The sequence below is a fragment of the Vitis vinifera genome, chromosome 4 (assembly GCF_030704535.1).
Source record: "Vitis vinifera cultivar Pinot Noir 40024 chromosome 4, ASM3070453v1".
Taxonomy (NCBI): Eukaryota; Viridiplantae; Streptophyta; class Magnoliopsida; order Vitales; family Vitaceae; genus Vitis; species Vitis vinifera.
The window spans coordinates 16,890,708-16,909,777 of record NC_081808.1 but is presented as its reverse complement, the minus strand read 5'-3'; the positions used below and the strand labels follow the sequence as shown (position 1 = coordinate 16,909,777).

General features: G+C 35.1%; 2 protein-coding genes across 2 annotated transcripts; both read left to right on the top strand.

Moving 5' to 3' along the window:
- Positions 1-752: 752 nt before the first annotated feature.
- Positions 753-6,150, top strand: LOC100251076 (probable serine/threonine-protein kinase PBL26). Its single transcript, XM_059736581.1, has 5 exons — positions 753-771; positions 4,519-4,631; positions 4,725-4,914; positions 5,179-5,567; positions 5,656-6,150. Exons 1-5 carry the CDS (start codon positions 753-755, stop codon positions 6,148-6,150), a joined length of 1,206 nt encoding a protein of 401 aa, XP_059592564.1.
- A 7,631-nt stretch (positions 6,151-13,781) lies between these two features.
- LOC100256234 (uncharacterized) lies at positions 13,782-18,798 on the top strand. Its single transcript, XM_059736580.1, has 11 exons — positions 13,782-13,959; positions 14,045-14,199; positions 14,279-14,373; positions 14,741-15,285; positions 15,359-15,925; positions 16,019-16,125; positions 16,455-16,531; positions 17,541-17,742; positions 17,815-17,943; positions 18,049-18,315; positions 18,517-18,798. Exons 1-11 carry the CDS (start codon positions 13,782-13,784, stop codon positions 18,796-18,798), a joined length of 2,604 nt encoding a protein of 867 aa, XP_059592563.1.
- The last annotated feature ends 272 nt before the right edge of the window (positions 18,799-19,070 follow it).

Below are 19,070 nucleotides of genomic sequence, written 5' to 3'. Positions count from 1 at the left end.
AATTTTTCTATTGATAATCTTGTTTGTTTGGATTAGAGATGCTCAATGTCAACTAAAGGTCTTCAATGTGATGAACTATGGTGCAATTGCAAATGGAGAATTTGACAACAGCAAGGTGATGACTATAGAAAAAATGTTGTTTCAAATTTTTCATGTTTAGATCTATACTATTACTAAATTGTAATCATTTTTGTGTTTTTGGAAGGCATTGGGGAGAGCATGGAATGAGGCATGTCATTGGAAAGGAACCGGTGTAGTACTGATTCCAAATGGAACCTACATGGGGCACCCCATGAAATTCCAGGGTCCATGTAGTGGTTGAACCATGTTGTCTAAGGCTTTAAGCATGAAAAGCACACAAAAATAAAGATCAAGGCATTTTACAATAATTTGATTGTAAAGAAAGTTAAATTTTTGCAAAGAATCCAAAGAACCTCCATAGCAAAGAAGTTAGGTAATGCTGAAACAACAAGACAAATTTGAGTGTGAAGTAATATAAGTTAATATGCTAAAACGTCAATTCCAGTGAACTATTTGAAATGTTATACATACAGTTCCCTAATAATGAGAAGGTAATGGAACCAATCTTCATCACAAAAGTCTAAATAACAACCAGAGCAAAGCAGAGCAATACTGAAACAACAAAATAAATTTGAGCATGTGGTAAAATATAGAGAACTCATACCTGAAAAGCCTTCAAATATTCCTCTAATAACTCAAAACCTTGGCAATTCAAAACCCTAGAAAACCAGATGGTGGAAAAATCAGAGAGTGAAACCAAAAAAATAAAATAAAATAAAATAGTAATGAGTAGTGATTGAGAAAGAAAAATATAGTTCAAAAGCTTAGTTCCATACCATGAGCCACCACCATGGCATTGATACCAACAATGAAGAAAGAAGAAATGGGTTTGGTAACTGAGTGGGAGAGAAACGGGAAAGAAGCGAGAGAGTAAGAAAAAGAACCCTAGAAAACTGAACCTTATAGCTGATCGTCAAAAAAAATCAAGTTGATTTGTTAGTGCCAAAGGACGAAGGTCCTAGACGATTTTTTCTTAACTAGATTTTATATAGAGGGGCAACCTATACAAGGTTGAAAAAAGACCCCTACTATAAGAGCACATTGCTCACGTTAGTAGACAGTCCGTTGTTATAGACTGAATTGCAACCATCTATGGACACAATTCCCCTGGTGGCCTTGACTAAATAATTTACCAGGATTTTTTTCCCTCATTCAGCTCATTTTTAGTCACAAATTTTATGACCCCTGCTATTACCAAGTGACTATATCCTATATTTTCTGTAGTTAAAGGAGGTTTTTCAATTGGGATGATGACAGGACAATGCTAACATTAGCATGCATTCAATATGCTCCTGGTCAAAAACCCCATTCAGTCGCAAATTTATGACATCAAGAATCCTTTTTCTCCCATAGTATTCCCATACCCAATCCATTATCCAATGATAAATTGGACAAGGCCTTCTTCTAATCCTTAAGGATGAAGTTACCACTCTTAAAACCATATTAAGTAGTTTTCAACTAAGACTATAAGCTTGGTATACCCAAGTTAGTTCAAAGTTTTGGGACCTACCAAAACTTTGAAAAATAAGACATGAAGCCCCCAATGTTTGTGTGGCATAACTCTATTACTAATAGAAAAATATCCCGAATGCTTAAATGAAATAGTCTCGATTGGGTTTTAGATTCACAGCGTAGAATTAGTTTGTCCTAATCTTCATAAAAGGTTTTAAGTTGAAAAATAGTAACATGAATTCCTCATGGGTACTCTGACTATCATTGCTAAGAAAAGATAGTGGGATTAGAGGGATGGCAACAAGGCCGATTTGAGACAGATTGTTTTTATTCTAACTCCGTCCCATTTATTCAAAATAATTCACATCTTTATCCGATTAGAAAAATTAAACTAGGCGGGATAGGTATGCGAATTTCTTATACCTGTTTTGTCCAATCTCATTTAACTTTTTTTTTAATTTTATTTTTTAAAATTAAAAAATATTTAATTTTTTTTCATTACATTAAAATAAATAATGAAAATATTATAATTTTTTATAACTTATTTTATTGAAAAGTATTTTTTTATTATTATTATATATTAAAAAGGAAAATAAAAATTAAATTAAATTAATTTTGTATATAATCAAAGCGGGGTGGGGGCAAGATAGGCCAAGGCAATACCCGAACCCCACCTAACCTGTTTATTTAATTTTTAAATCTTTCCTAATAGGGGCGGGATTTGGATATTATCAAGGCAAAATCTAGGCTAGTTGTGTTGATTATTGGGCTAACAGCTCTTTGTATTCTTTCTGTTTGGATCTGGGACCATGAACACATAATTAAACCATATAGTAGATTTTCAATAGCTATCAAACAAAGAACTCTTTGTTCTACCAGGCACTTAACAATGGCCTCCCTGTTGTCAACTGACAAACATCACCAGAAAGCCATGGTAGATGCCCCCCTCCTAAAGCTCCTTACTGACAAGAACCTATGGCATAAATTCTGCAAAATTGACCTAAAGAACATCAAATGATTTTTATGGCAAAAACATTGTCTTAACCATCTAACATGCACCATCTCTGATTGATGAAACTGTCCAATTTTGAAGATCCAAGACATATGATCCACAGAAGTACAAACAAAATAATTAGAAACATCACTATGTAATGTTAATATACTATGAAAAGGAAAAATGTATTTGACCAATCATTAAAATTCGAAAATTGATTAATCGTATATATATAGAGAGAGAGGATATATCGATATTTTTCAACATCAACCAACCATTTTTGAAACAAAAACTAACTATATCTATTTGGACATTTTTGAAGAATTAGCTAATAATAGTCATGCTAATTACTCCCTTCATATACTACATGAATGAGTTTCAATGAGTGGACATAAAACATAAATAGTTTTAATTTTATTTGAAATTAAATATCAATAACTTGTCAAACTACTTTGACATGTAATAATCCATTGTTCTATCAATTTTATTTTGTTAGAAGTTAATACCAAATGCAAGTCAAAGTCCATAAACCGTTAACCAAAATTTCAATGGCTAACTGGACACTCTCCTCTCATTCTTCACCCCAATTTGGATCCCCACATTTCCTCTCCTCGCAAATTCTCCATTCAAAACTCCCCCTTTTTCTCAGGAAGCTCCCAAGGAAAACTCCCAGGAGACCTCCCACACTTTCTTCCCAAAAACCATGCTTTCCTCTCCTAATGGTTTCTTGTCCTTGCGTTTCCAATAGCCTCCCTCTCTCACAGGGTCCTTCACCTTTCTTGGGGGACCCTGCACTTCTCGCTTCCTCTCTCCCTCCTCTTTGCTTTCTCTTCATCTTTTCCTTCCTCTAAAATCTCATCCACTGCCAACCCTTTTATTCATTCTCGGGTTTTTGGCGCTTGTTTGTTTGCATGGTCAGGTTTTGGGGATTCTACACGTTCAGGGAGCTTGAATAGGCACAAGTTTGCGTGAAATTGTATCTGGGTTTTGTTGGTTTGAGATTATTCATCGAGAGACATGAGTTGCTTCCCTTGTTTCACGTCCAAGGTTAAGAAAACAAATAGCAAGGACGCCAATTCTAGATCTTCTAGTGAATCACCTCCTCATGGTGTGTATTTAACCTTCATGCAGTGCTTTGTACGTATAATTGACCTAGCTAGTTTGTTAAAAGCATTAATATATACACATTTTTACTCTCCTGACTGATAAATTCTTGTTGGTTTCAATCAAGCTCAATTACATGGTTCTTAATATTCACCTAGCTTTTGTTATAATTAATTATTTTCTGTTTCGATCAAACTCAATTACATGGTTCTTAATATTGACTTAGCTTTTGTTATAATCCTCGCCTTCGAAGAATTACTTGAAAATTAGTAACTCTCTGAATTTTTTGTTCCCATTTAGAGCCCGTTTGATAGTGATTTTAGGAAGCGCTTTTAATATTTTTATTACTTAAAAATTTTTATCATTCAAGTATTAAAAATGCTAGAAACACTTCCTAGAATCACTCCCAAACGCATTTTTAGTTTGTGCTGCAAAACCCCAATGCCTAAACTCAATGAAAAATGTGGGAATGAACATAGGATAATTATTTGATCCATTGACCCTCCTTCAGGCCTTGGTTTGCAGTGGAATTATCCAGCAAAAACACATGGGTTTCCTTCCTCTAATTCATGAGATTCTATGAATCTGGAAATTGTGAAAATAGTTTACATTTTAACGTTCAATAGTTTGTAGCCTTCAAATTCCAAGGCTGTTTGGGATAACATTTGATTTATACAGTCAGCAGAGAAGTAAGTTGTGAAACTGAATTTTATATTTGAAATTATACTTCAAAAATGTTTTCATTCCATCCTTTAGTAAATTGCATTATCAGTATATTCCAATAGATGATTAAAAGCATTTTAAAATTCATTTTGTTTCTTGTCCAGAGGCCAGGAACAGAAATGAAACTCCAAAAGCCGACGGTGGACCTAATATTAATGTAAAAGCTTTCACTTTCTGGGAACTGGCCTCTGCAACGAAGAATTTCCGTCAAGAATGTCTACTGGGGGAAGGTGCATTCGGAAGAGTGTATAAGGGACAACTTGAGAACAGTGGGCAGGTTAATAAGAACTTGGTGTTTCTTCCTGGATTTTATCGGTTTTTGGCGGCAACAACTAACCTCAGTTCTTTGATTTTTCGTTATTGTTCGTAGGATGTTGCTGTGAAGCAACTAGACAGGAATGGATTGCATGGAAACAAGGAGTTCCTTCAGGAGGTTTCGATGCTGAGTCTCCTGGACCATGAAAATCTGGTCAATCTAGTTGGATACTGCGCTGATGGTGAGCAGAGGCTTTTGGTGTGTGAATACATGTCATTGGGTTCTCTGGTTGATCATCTGTTTGGTAAGCTCTATACAACACGAGACTAGCTATGTCCATTTGATATACAGTATTGACATATTTACTCAAAAATTTCTACTCATGGAGAGCCTCATTCCTTTTTGGGAGACCTCAAGTTTATTTACTAAAAAAAAATTGTCAGATGTTAGTTAAGGTTTAAATCCAAATCCGAGAAATGTAAAGTTTTTGCACGCTATAAAAGAATTGAAGCTTTTGAGTCAAATTGGTAGTTTAAGCTTTCCACCCTTACACCAAAATCTATTGCAGAGATGAAACCAGACCAAGAACCACTAAGCTGGCCTACAAGAATGAATTTAGCTCTAGGGGCTGCCAGAGGTGTCGAGTATTTGCACGAAAAGGCTAATCCCCCGGTTCTATACCGAGATTTAAAGTCGTCAAACATCTTGCTGTGTGGAGATTTCCATCCAAAACTCTCCACTTTCGGGCTGGGCAAGGCCAAGTCTGTTGGCGATAAGATGCAAGTGTCTCGGGTGATGGGGACTTATGGCTACTGTGCTCCTGAGTATTCAAGGGACAGTCAGTTTACTTTGAAGTCAGATATATACAGCTTCGGAGTCGTTCTACTAGAGCTCATCACCGGTCGAAAAGCCATCGACACGACTAGGCCAATGGATGAGCAAAATCTCGTTTCTTGGGTACATTTTCCCATTAATTTCATCACAATCTGCTAACTTAATTTCCCATTTTCGTGAGATTCTGTGCGTAATACCTGAGTTTGAACAGGCACAACCCAAGTTCAGGGACCCCAAAAAGTTCCCAGAAATGGCGGATCCCCTTCTCAAGAGGCGGTTTCCGGAGAAGAGCCTGAATCAAGCGGTGGCAATAGCAGCAATGTGTCTTCAAGAGGAGGCATCAGTGCGCCCCTTGATCAGCGACGTTGTAACAACCCTTAGCTTCCTTGTAGCGTCTAAAGAGGAAAATATGTGTGACACCACCCCTCTCCCAAGTCTTCCTCCGGCCGATAGTGGCCATGAAAAGGGCGGAGACAGCTCAGAACACACCTCTGATCATGAGGATGAAGGCAGCGATTGCAGCAAGAGCGGGTCACAGGAGGGGAGTGAAGAGGAGAGCGAAGAGGAACACCAGCACGATCATAACAGGCCGTCCCGGGATGGAAGTGAGCAGGGTGACCACGACAGTGGAGATGAGTGTCATAGCGCTGTGACGGGATCCAATGAATGGGGCTCAAATTCAAGCCATAACAGCAACAGCTTATGATCACATACTGCCATTAAAATTTTTCCATATTTAAACTGCGTTTGCAGTGATTTTAAAAAACGTTTTTATTATTTTTAACACTTAAATAACACAAATTTTTAAGTGTTAAAAATGTTAGAAACACTTCATAAAACCACTGTCAAATGGATTCTTAGTTCCATTTGTCATATATTTGTCAAGTATACCAATTTTATCTTTCTTTTTCTTTTCTTTTCTGTTTTTGTTTTTCATCGGGGCATGATACTTCAGTAGGAAAGAAGCATCGAATTTCTCGTTTGTTTAGTGGTACAAATTAAGCCATGGATGGAAGCAAGAGTACTCTGAGGGAGTTCTCTTCTTCTAAGCTCTTAGTGTATGCTTAAGATTTTAATTAGGGTTTTTTTTTTTGTTCTTTCTTTAGTCAAACACATGCATTTTTGGTTGAATAAACTTGTAAGTTTGATAAGCAAATGACTATTATTTCATGAGCTGATGGTGGAATTCATACCCAAGGTAGAAACCATGCATATATATGGTTACATTCATAATAATCTTATTAAAGATATGTGCATTGTATTAATATAGCAAACCATGCAAAATCCTATGGAAAATATGAGATGGGTTTGTGTAGACCCCTATTTTTAAACCAAGTGTAATGGTTTGATGATATTATTTTATTATTACCTTTTTACTTTTATAAGTTGAAACAAAGGGGCATTTCATAAATCACCCGGGGAGTAGAATTTATTCATTTTTTTAGTGAAGGAAGGGGGGCGGGGGGGGGGGGGGGGGGGGGGACGACACCTCCCATGAACCCAGCTGCATTGGACGCGTAGCAACAGGGGGGTGATGGCTGGCCAAGAGGGTGGTTGAAGACGCGTAGCAACAGGGGGGTGATGGCTGGCCAAGAGGGTGATTGAAGAGGCCATGCTTGCTGAGGGGTGAATAGGAGAGCGGGTAGTGGCTTGCTAAGGAAGACAGAAATAAGAAAGAAGAGTGAGGGACGTTGGGTGTAGGAGGTTGGGTCACAGAGGAGCTGAGATCTAGGGGGTGGGGAAAGGAAGGAAGAAACACGCTGGGGAAGCACCTTGAAGGAGGGTGACACAGGAATCAGTACTAAGAGGGGAGCGGGGTGAAGCTTGAAAAAGTTCTATTGCTTAGACTCCTCAGGTGAGTTTGCTGGATATTCTCTTGTTCACCTTCAGTTTCTATGCCTATTGTCTTCTTCTTTTGCTATTTAAGGTTTTGGTGTGCACATTTGATTATTGCTAACATAGTTTGCACATGAGTTTTGTTGATTTGTTTAGCTTGTTCAATATGCTCTTTATTATTGTTTTAGTCACTGTTCTTTTTTAGCATTATTTAAACCCAACAAAGCTCTTTTGCACTTGGCTTTATTTGGAGATTTGTTTGTCGTTTTTTTTTCCTGTTTCAATTTGGTTGCCTCCCTCCCACCATCCTAAGTCCCTTGGAACGAAACGTGAAATGTAGCTTTCACAGGTTCTTTTTTTTTTTTTGTTTCTTTTCTTCATGCTCTGTTCTCTTGCCATTCTCCTCTGTTTTCTGTGGGTTTTTTTTGGGGTGCATAGCATTGTGTGTATCACCGACAGATGAGGTTAGAGATTGGCTACTGGACATTTAATTAAGTTAAAAAAGGGAGATATGGTGTTACATGGATTCGATGGTGTATTGGGCAGCTTGCCGAGGACGATTTCATTTTATTTTTTTGAGAGAGCAAAGGCTGGACTGAAACTGGGGGATAAGCAGATTGATGAAGATGTTGAGGAGATGATGGAAAGGCCGTGAGGTGACGATTTGTTTGAATTTAATACCAAAGAAAAAAATGAGTCCCGAGGATGCTGGAGGACATGTCATAATGTAGGCTACAAAAGCTAGTGTGGTGGAAAATACATTAAAGGAAATGGTCTCAAGGGGTTTTTAGTGGACCCTGCCACTAGAAGTTCATTTATTAGATATCATGGCTTTTCTTTGGCTCTCTGACGGAAATGTTATTCTTTGAATTTGTTGACCACCATGAATTGCTACTGGACCACTTGCACTTAAAAATGACCCTAGAAAAATGATTATTATTATTATTATTAATCTTTTTAATTTATTTTTTTGTTGGGAAAACAACACCACAAACCTTTAGTGGGCAAACACGTGCCCTTAGTTATTTATTTATTGTTTTTTTATCCTCACATGCAAACTTTTTATTTTTGGCAAATTCTTTTTAAAATGATTTTCAAGATTCTAGCTTTTTAAAAAATCTTATTTCCATTCCAATTTTTAATTAATTTATTCAAAATTCCATTTTTTTTTAAGTTTAATTCTCAAAACTTTAACTTTCTGAACTTTAATTATTTTTAAATTTAATTTTCCAAACTTTCATTTTCAAATAAATTTTCGAAACCTAATTTTTTATTTAATTTTTCAAAACTCCAATTTTTAAGTTTAATTTTTTTTTTTAAAAAAAAAACTTTGACTTCCCAAACTTTAATTATTTTCAAATTTAATTTTAATTTCTATCTTTAAATAATTCTTCAAATTTTCGATTTCCAGAATTCCAATCTCCACATATATTTATTTAATCATCATTATTTTCGTTATTACTATTACCTTATTTATTTATTTTTTTAAATTCCATCTTTAATTAACTCTTCCAAATTCCGAATTCCAAATTTAATTCCCAATTTTACAAAATTCCAACTTTAACATTTATTTATTTATTATCATTATTGTTATTATATTTATTATTATCATCATTTTATTTATTTATTTATTTAAAAAAAATTCCACTTTCAAATAATTTTTTTCAAAATTCCGTTTTCCAAATTTAATTTTCAATCTCAAAAAATTCCACTATCCACGTTCATTCGTTTAAATATTATTTTTGCTATTATTATTATTATCATTATTCCATATTTATTTATTTATTTCTTAAAAAAAAATCCAATCATTAAAGTTCAATTCTTCAAAAATCTAACTTCCAAATTTAATTTTTAATCTAAAAAATTCCATTATTCACGTCCATTCATTTAAATATTATTTTCATTATTATTATCATTATTTCATTTATTTATTTGTTTGTTTTCTTTAAAAATTTCAATCATTAAAGCTCAATTCTTTAAAAATCTAACTTCCAAATCTAATTTCCAATCTCAAAAACTCCACCATTCACATTCATTTGTTTAATGATTATTTTAGTTATTATTATTATTCCATTCATTTACTTATTCACATATTCATGTATTTAAAATCTCATCTCTAAATAATCCTTCGAATTTCCAATCTCTAAATTCAATTTCCAATTTCTAAAATTCTAACTTTCACATGTATTTATCAAATCGTTATTATTTTTGTTATTCTATTCATTTATTTATTCATTCGTTCATTTATTTAAAATTTCATCTTTAAATAATTCTTTAAATTTCTAATCCCTAAGTTCAATTCCCAATTTCCAAAATTCTAACTTTCGCAATTATTTATCCAATCATTATTATTTTGTCATTATTATTATTCCATTCATTTATTTATTCACTTATTCATTTATTTCCAAAAATTCCGCCTTTGAATGATTTTCAAGATTTCCAGTTTTTTTATAATTTAATTTTCATACTTTCTACTTCTCAACTAATTTTCAATTCTGATCTCTTTCAAAATTTAATTTCCAAAGTCACAATTTTCGTAATTTAATATTTTTTTCTAAAAATCCCAAACTCTCAAATAATTTCCAAAATTCCAATTTCTTTCAAATTTAATTTCTAAAATTATCATTCTTACATTTAATTCCTAAAAATCCAATTTTCAAACAATCTCTAAGACTCCAATTTTCAAATAAATTTCAAAATCCATTTTTCCCTCGAGCAGTTTTAATTTCTATTTGGTGACGCATGTGATATGTTTTGTGCTCTTCATTGTACACTGACCCCATTTTTATGATAGCGCATTGCTCGTTCGTGGCCCAGGTACTCATCCACTCCCATTCTAGTCATTCTCTATGCATGTTCTGATTCCCATATGTGCACAGTCGATTTGAGTATCCGTTGATTTTCTTATTGATCGTCACGTTAGCTTCATTTTATTAGTAGAGACCCGACTTTAAGGACTTAGAGGGGTGCTATAGTCTTTACCGTACCTTCTTGATAAGTAACCTGACCCCCGAGCCCAATCCGGTTTTTCACAGATCACCTTTTCCAAAATAAGGAGTCACACTTAGGGTTTTTTTTCTTACTTTGTTTACCTTTTTAAAAATAAAACAAAAATAAGTGGCGACTCCAAGTCATTTTTTTTAATAAATAAAATCATTTTCAAATAAAAAAAATCGAGTTCACCATCAATTGGAAAACGTATGAGCCGAAATGCGGGGTCCACAGTTTAATAGGTGGAATTAAGTATGAGAATGGAGTTTAATCATAATACATGTGAGAGAGATGGATTAAGATCTTAACAAAAATGAAATTTAGTTTATTTATATTTTCGTTCTAATAACTCTTTGAAACATATTAATGAATGGAAATTGAATGAAGGTCACGGTTTTCATTCTTTATTTCAATATTTCTAACATAATGGATGCATTTGATACACAGGAATAAGAATAGAAATAGGATGAAAGTTGAGGTGAATTAGAGGAATCAAAGTCATAGTGAGAGCCGGAGTTGTGATTTTTATGGTAATGATTTTTTTTTTATTATTCTTATTCTCATTCTCAAAAAAATAATAATAATAGTAATAATTTAAACTTGATGAATGGGACAAAATTTAGGGTCTATTTGTGAACATTTTTTAAAACTATTACCAAAAAACGGTTTTTGAGAATAATTTTCAAAAATATTTTTCTAAGGTATTTTAAAACAAAAATTTGTTTGAAAAATTGAAATATTTTTAACTTTTTTTTTTTTTAGGTTTCCAAATATTTTTTTAAAAAAATTAATTTGATAGGTAATGCTTTATTTTCAATTATTTATGATAAAAAATAAGATTTCTAAGTTACCTTCTGAAATGTTCAAGAATCTTGATGGTTGTTTCACTGATCAGTTTTCTCGCCTCAAATAATGAATGGAACTACGAATACAAGAACCATTTTTTCTCATAATACAAGAGCTTTAACCTTCGTTTTCAAGGATAAAAATAGGAAAAACTTTGATAAATAACTTTTTTTTTCTTTAGAAAAAAGAATGTATGTTTTTTTTTTTATTTAAAGAGAAAAGAAAACAACATGTTTTCCAGGAGAGACAATTCTCTTGAGAAAGAAAAAAAAACATTTTATTTTTTATTTTTTATTTAATAATGGCAAGGTAGTTTTAAAACTCCTAGAAACTACTCTCCTTATTTCTCCCATTTATTGGATGGGATGAAATTAGCGCACCCAAACCCAACTCCAACAATTTGTTATATTATTTTTATTTTATTTGATTGCCAAAAATGCTTTTGTATTTTTTTATATATAGTGGGTGGGTACTTGTTTTGAAATTGGAAAAAGCTTGAATACATGATCAAAAGTATGACTCAAAGGTCAATTTCATATTTAAATTTAAGTATTTTATAATTTGTGATCGGTTCAACTTCAGTTTTTTATTGCAGGCTATCCAGTTTACTTATTCATATCACCCGGCCATTTGAGTGGGTGACATAAGAATGACACCAGCAATTCGTACCTAAATCTCAAATATCTTAAGACCTAATAAGTTGATTTTATAATTCATCTTAAGTCGTATTATATTTACTGAAATTACACATTTGAACATTTCAATTTATAACATTAGTTTGACCTAATCAACTTGAAACCCACTTAATTTGATGATTTGAAAGATTAATGTCTCTACAAGCTTAAACTAATAAACATGATTACTTTTAGCCCTTAATTAGAATACTTAAGACGGCATGGTTGAAAATCCTCAAACAAGAGATTGAATTTCAAACTAGGCCGGCCTTTATTATCCGTAATATTAATATTCAACATAGATTCATCTTCTACTTCAACAATTTAATTAAATCTACATCTACATCCACATCCACTATCAATTTTTGTTTTCTTTGGTACATGTATGGTTGGTAAAGATTTTGAATATATATAATTATGAGAAATTTAACAATCCTTTTATTTATTTATTTTGGATAACTGAGTAATATTTTATAACCCCACAACAAGAGTAAATTTAGGTATTGGATAATACTTTATTTTATAATACCCTTTTGTCTTTTTATTGACATAAATCAAGTTATCTAGTAAAATGATGATGATGCATAGGGAATAGCCGGGATAACTCAACTGATAGAGCAGAGGATTGAAAATCCTCATATCACTAGTTCAAATCCAATTCCTGGCATATGATTAATTTGTTTGAGTATTTCTTCTAAAAATTCATTGATATTTAGATAAATCAACATATATATTCATTAACTATTTAGATCATGATATATTTGGATGTGTGATATTTTAAAATAGTATTATGTTTTTTTTTTAAAATGTTTTTAAAAAATTCTAATACTATTTGACCGTTTTTCTCTTAAAACAATTTTTAAAAACAAAGTGAAATATATAACAATATTTAAAGAACAAGTAGGAATTATTTTTACTAGTTTTCAAAAACAAAAGGAAAACATGGGCCTTGGCCATGTTTTTTTAAACTTGTTTTTAAAAACCATTTTTAAGTTAAAATAATTTTTGAAAACATGATCAAACAAGCCCTAAATTTTTAAGAGTTTTATTATTATTTTTTATTTTAAATAAAAGAAATTGCTATTTTTTCTCTTTTAAAAATAGAAAAAGAAATTGTATCCAAACATATCTTTTTATCCTTCTAATTATTAAAAAAAAAAAACCCAATTTTTTATTATGTATAGAAATATTATATATAAAAAAAAGTTTAAAACCAATAAAACTAAACTTCATATGTGAGTCCCATTCAATAATTAAAAACTCCTAAAATACTCCAATAATGTAATAAAAAATTGTGCCTTTGGTGTTCATATAACAATGACCTTTCTCAAAGAGAAGGGTTTATCAACACTGGCACATAGAAACGGTCAAAAGCTTTATAGTTATCATACATGGGATGTTTGAATATTGATAGAGGGGAAGCTCTAAAGTAAATATGTAGCATGATTATATGGAGAATAGGACATCTCCCTCCAAATGCAAACAGACAACGAAGAACATTTCCACTGCTTCACCTTCTTCTGCCCAGTAGTGTCCAATGCATCCTCCTCTAGACGCGGTCGCCCTCTTTGCCAAATGTGTTTTTTCTGCTGTTCCATTCCATGTCGCTTTCTTTCACATTTTATAACAAAGAGTAATACACAACTGTCTTTTACGAAGTCCTATCTTTGTTCCCTTCTTGGTTTGATGCTCTGAGGTTCTACAACTCAAAACTTCAATCATTTACAACCCGGGTTTTCACAGTTTTAAAGTTTTCTAAGTGCAGCACATGAGTTTTGTGCTAAACAAACTGTCTTTGTTTGCCTTCTTGTATTGATGGTCTTTGGGACACCATAGCTCAAAACTTCCAAGATATATTTCTCATTCCTTTTTTAGTCAGTATCAAGGGCTCTTAAGTCAGGTACCAGAATTTTTAAGTTGTCCAAGTGCTGCATGGATATTTAAGGGGATTATGATCTTGTGACACCTTGTTCTATATCTTCAACAAGAGATGAATGGCAATGTGATAATAGTGGCAGTTGATGCAAGCAAAGAGATCACAGACTATGCACTCGAATGGGCAGTACGCAACCTGATCAAAGCCATGGATTCTTTGATTCTTCTCGCTGTTGTTCCTTCATGTGGACGTCCTCTGGCTAGCCGAAGCCAGACCCATCAGTTTCTTTCTTGTAGGTTTCCATTTCTCCTTTCTGCTTGGTTTGGACAGTTTTGTTAGCCATGTCTTCCATGTTTTGATTCTTTTTGTTGCTTCAGGTCTGCTAAAGAAACTGGGTCTTAGGCAGGAGGAGAGTTCAACATCTGATCAGGCGGGCCTTGTTAATAGAGCTCAGGATGATGCATCCAATCGAATCAACGGTGTCTGTGTTCAGATGATGCAGCAACTGTGTTTAGCCCACAATGTCAAGCAGGTACAGGGGGTGTTTCCTTCTCACAGTGTTGTTTTGTAACAATTGTTGTTGGGTTATATGATCAATCATCGGATGACAGGTCCAAACTGCAGCTGAAGTTCTAGCTGATGCAGAGATGGGGGCGGTTGCTACAAAAGCCGGAGAACTAGGAGCAACCTGGATCATTCTGGATAGGTAATCTTCCACGTATATTCCTCCTTCCATAGCTGCAAAATCAAGAGTAGACTCAAATTTCAGGCTGGTCATCAAGAGGGAAAAAAATTACCAACTATGATTCTGGCTAGGTAAAAATCTTGTATGAATTTCTCAGAAATTGAAACCATACCTGAAATTATTCAGACAACTGATAACTACTTAGGCAACTAAAAAATTACTGGATTTAATTTCCTCTCCATTGATAATGTGCATTTTGAGATGTTGGATTGAGCATTCATCCCTTTCTTAGTTTGGACGAGGTTGGGGAAAAGAAAGCTGATAAACTATGGTTCTACTGGATGATAAAGTTGTATATGGAAGTAATTTCCTTAAAAACTTTGAACAGGCGGTTGAAGAAGGAAAGCGATTGCTGCCTGAAGCAACTGGACTGCAACGTCGTACTTATAGACCATGCCATCCCAAGGATCCTTAGGGCGGTTGATCCACCAAAATTAAGAAAACTTGCTACGAGGGAACTTCAAACCGATCCTACAGTAGCTGACATGCTTGGCATTATTCCTACTTATAATCTCGCTTATAATCCTGATTGCAACAGTCTAACAACCAGAAGCAGTCTCGGTTTAGATAGCCCTTGTAATGGAACGGATGCCTCATCCTTCATGTCCAATGACAAGGACAAGTTCAGTAAGGCCAGCCCTTCAGTTGCTGACCTCAAACCGGTTGGTTCCACTTTTCATCTGAACTCTCAGTACTTCCACCAAGTAGTGGAAGTGGAAGAAGAAAGATTTGACTTCACCCCTTCATACAGTAAATCTCAGCCATTGGCAATGGTGCCGAGATTAGACACTGTCCAGTCACCTCAAAAGTCACCAGCCTGCACGATGAAGGAGAAAACCAAGGCCTGCAATGCTCTTCCAAAGATCCAAAATGGTAAGGAGTGTGTCTCCTGTAATTTGGTTTACAAACATTCTCCATTATTAACCTTAGTGTCCATATAAACCAGATGAGAACAGAGGTACTAGAAGATCAATTGATTCGCCGCGCATGTGGAGAAACTTGGGGAGTCCAAAGCAATCAACTCAGCTGACTACCAGAAGAGACTCTATGGCTACCAACAGAATTGAACCAATCACGTCTCCTCTTTCTTCAACCATCGACAGAACTTCAAGCATCAGAAAAACCATGTCACTTTCCATCAAACACCCACCCACTCCCCCACCCCTTTGCTCAGTTTGCAAGCACAATGCTCCAATTTTTGGCAAGGCACCAAGGAAATTCGACTACAAAGAAATCATCAAAGCAACAGATGGGTTTTCGAGGCAGAACTTCTTAGCAGAAGGTGGATATGGTGCTGTCTACAGAGGGGTCTTGCCTGACGGGCAGGTTGTTGCAGTGAAGCAACACAAGATGTTGAGTGCACAAGGAGCGTCAGAGTTTTGCTCCGAAGTTGAAGTACTGAGGTGTGCACAGCATAGGAATTTGGTGATGCTGGTGGGATATTGTGTGGAGGTCAAGTGGATCCTTGTATACGAGTTTGCTTGCAATGGCTCTTTGGACAAGCATTTGTATGGTGAGCTTAAGCAACATTGTCACTGCTATTAGGCCTTTGCTGCAGTTCATTTTCTTAAATTTCAGTTCAATATAAAACCTCCTGTTAATGCAGGAAGAGAAACAAATGAAGTAATGAGTTGGGACAGTAGGATGAAGGTTGCATTAGGAGCTGCAAGAGGTTTGAGATATCTTCATGAAGATTGCAGAGTGGGTTGCATCGTACATAGAGACTTCAGACCTACCAATATACTTCTAACCCATGACTTTGAACCCATGGTCTCTCTCTCTCTCTCTCTCTCTCTCTCTCTCTCCCCCCCCCCCCCCCCCCCCCCCCCCCCCCCCCCTCTCTTTCACACACACAACATTCAATCACTCTCAGTTGTTTCACTGGCCTTATTTTTTTTTTAAAAAAAAATGCAGCCCATCTCTTAATAGTTTTGTTTCATGACATTTTTTGTTTTGTGATTTTCCTTTAATTTCCATTGAAACAAACAGATCAAATGCGTATATGATCCTACTTGATCATCCAAACTCTTCATCATATGCAGGTGGGTGATTTTGGTCTAGCAAGATGGCAAGCAGACGGCCAAACAGCTGAGGAAACACGGGTTATCGGTGCATTCGGGTACTAAAATTCTCCTCATGCATATCATTTTCAGAAAATTCTACATCAAAATATATATTCGTTGTGTCAATAGTTCAACTTGACATTCTAAAAATCGTGTTGTTTCATACTGCATCGAACAAAGCCGATACTGAGCTCCCAAGTCACTGGCATCCTAGGGATCTTCCGCAAACAGGTGAGCCCAAGCCCATTAATAGCCCACCTAGAACCCACACATTAAGGCCCTAGCCCATCCCATAGGGTTTTATCCGGGCTCGGGCTCTACCAGAGCCTCTACTTACATGAGTTCAGAGTTCTCAAATTCTTTAAGATTCAGAAAAAAAACCCTCATTAGATCATAATTATCATCCCTTGTTATTACATAAAATAGGGTTATTTGATTAAAAGGGTTATTGAAAACCCAAATTTGGAAGAATGACTTCCCTCTTTTGAAAACATGAAGTGTAACGCCTTTTGGACAAAATTACCCTTCAACAATTTATTAATCCCTATATAACTTCAAGCACTTTTTGAATAAAAAGTTGAGGGTAAAAATGTCATTGAACAATATATATATATATAAATACATATTAAAATATTTCTAAAATAGCAAGTCTCATTATGCAATCAAGTCAAGCCTAAGCCCAGAAAATTATCAGGCCTAGCCCATCAAAGATCAACGCTGGCCAAGCTGGCTCCGGGCTGGCCAAACCATCTAAAGATCTACCAGGCCAACCTTTTGCTTTTTTGATAAAATATATTAATATAAATGTTCTTAATTTTATAAAAACTTCTATTAATCCCTCATAGCAAGAAATCATCATAACAATCTAACAAAAAAAATAATGAAGGTTTAATCAACACAGAACTTCACTTAAAGAGCTGTCAACTCTGTTGTTAACCCTCTGTAGTGTATGCGATCCCATCTTCAAGAACTTGGAATTGACAGAAGAATGTACAATTGCCTCTAGAGTTTCATTTTGTATACCTATTCATCTATTTTCCATGGACGATGTATATGTTTTTTTAGCTACTTGGCGCCCGAGTACACGCAGACTGGACTAATAACAGAGAAAGCTGATGTATATGCATTTGGAGTTGTTCTGTTAGAGCTGTTAAGTGGCTGCAAGGCCACAGAGCTGTCCAGACACTTGGGACAGCAACTCCTACTAGACTGGGCAAGTTTGATCCCTTACCCTCAATTGTTTCTGGCTTCTGAGAAAAACATAAGGGTTCTCAGTGCAGAAAAAGGATGATCAACACTGGTTTTCTAGCAATTTATTCTGGTTTTTGTGTTGTTGCAGGGTTGCCCACTGCTTGAGATGAAGATGATAGATCCTAGATTGGAGGATAACTATGTAGCGAAGGAAGTAGAGTGTATGATGGTTGCAGCCAGCTTATGTCTCACCTCACCCGGAAAAGAGACCCAGAATGTCCAAGGTTTTTGTTGCTTACAACTCTCGATATCAGCCATGAGTTTTCTGTTCTTCCATGATTTTCCGTTTTTACTCTCAGTGAAATGAGCATTGATTCTGCAGGTTTTAAAAATATTGGAAGGAGATGTGCCTGGTGATCATATGGCTAATCGTAATGGACATCATATCTCTTTTTACCAGAAACAAGAGTCGAAGAAGGTTTATGGTGCGGATAAACCATTGAATGAAACAATAGTTCACAGCCCTTCCTCACATTTGATGAGACTGAAGCATCATATGAAATTCAGTCCATCCAGAGTGAGGCCACCTAAATATAATGACTGGAATGGCTCATTCAAGCCCATGACACCCTCTGATAAGCGCAATGAGGTAAACAGCAGTTGGGGTTTGAATCAATCTGAGGAGTTTTCGGGTGAAGAATATCACGCATATCTACAAGGGTCGCTGGCTAAATTTATTCAAAACTTAAATGCAAAGTGAATAAAAAGGGAAATTTCATTGATTTGGTCTCCTTTCTCCAAGATCTTCACTCTCGTATGCTCTTTTGTAAGTGCCTACTGAATGTGACAGATCTTACTTTTGAGACAATCAATCCTACTGGAGGGATGTCCATCATCTATTCTACTACTGGCATTGTGGTTTGAAAACCACCCCCTGCACCCAGATGAAGAAAGTTGCAGGGAGAGGACACCCATTTGTATCTATGCCGCCCCTGGGAGTTCCATAGTAAATTCTCTGAAGAAATTACAGTTACTCAGGTCAAAGCTCCATCCAGAGAGGCCCTTGACCTCTCTGCTGAATACCGATCTCAGACACAGGGAGTGCAGATTGGGAGCAAGGGGATACCACTAAGAATACTTTTGAAAATAGGAAAAGAAAACAATGGTCATAATGATTGATTTCAGTTCATTCCTAATAGTGCAAGCAGGTTTCCTGATATAAACACATGGTTTAATCGGAAATGAAGAAATACGTCACAATGTTAATGGTCATACAATCAAGCAAACACCACAAGAAACTAGTTTATATCGTTACAGAATTAGCACCTTTCATCTTTCTACTATAATGAGAACATCATTTTTCAACTCTCTCTTGGAAAACAGATTTTGAACATTCCATGAAAT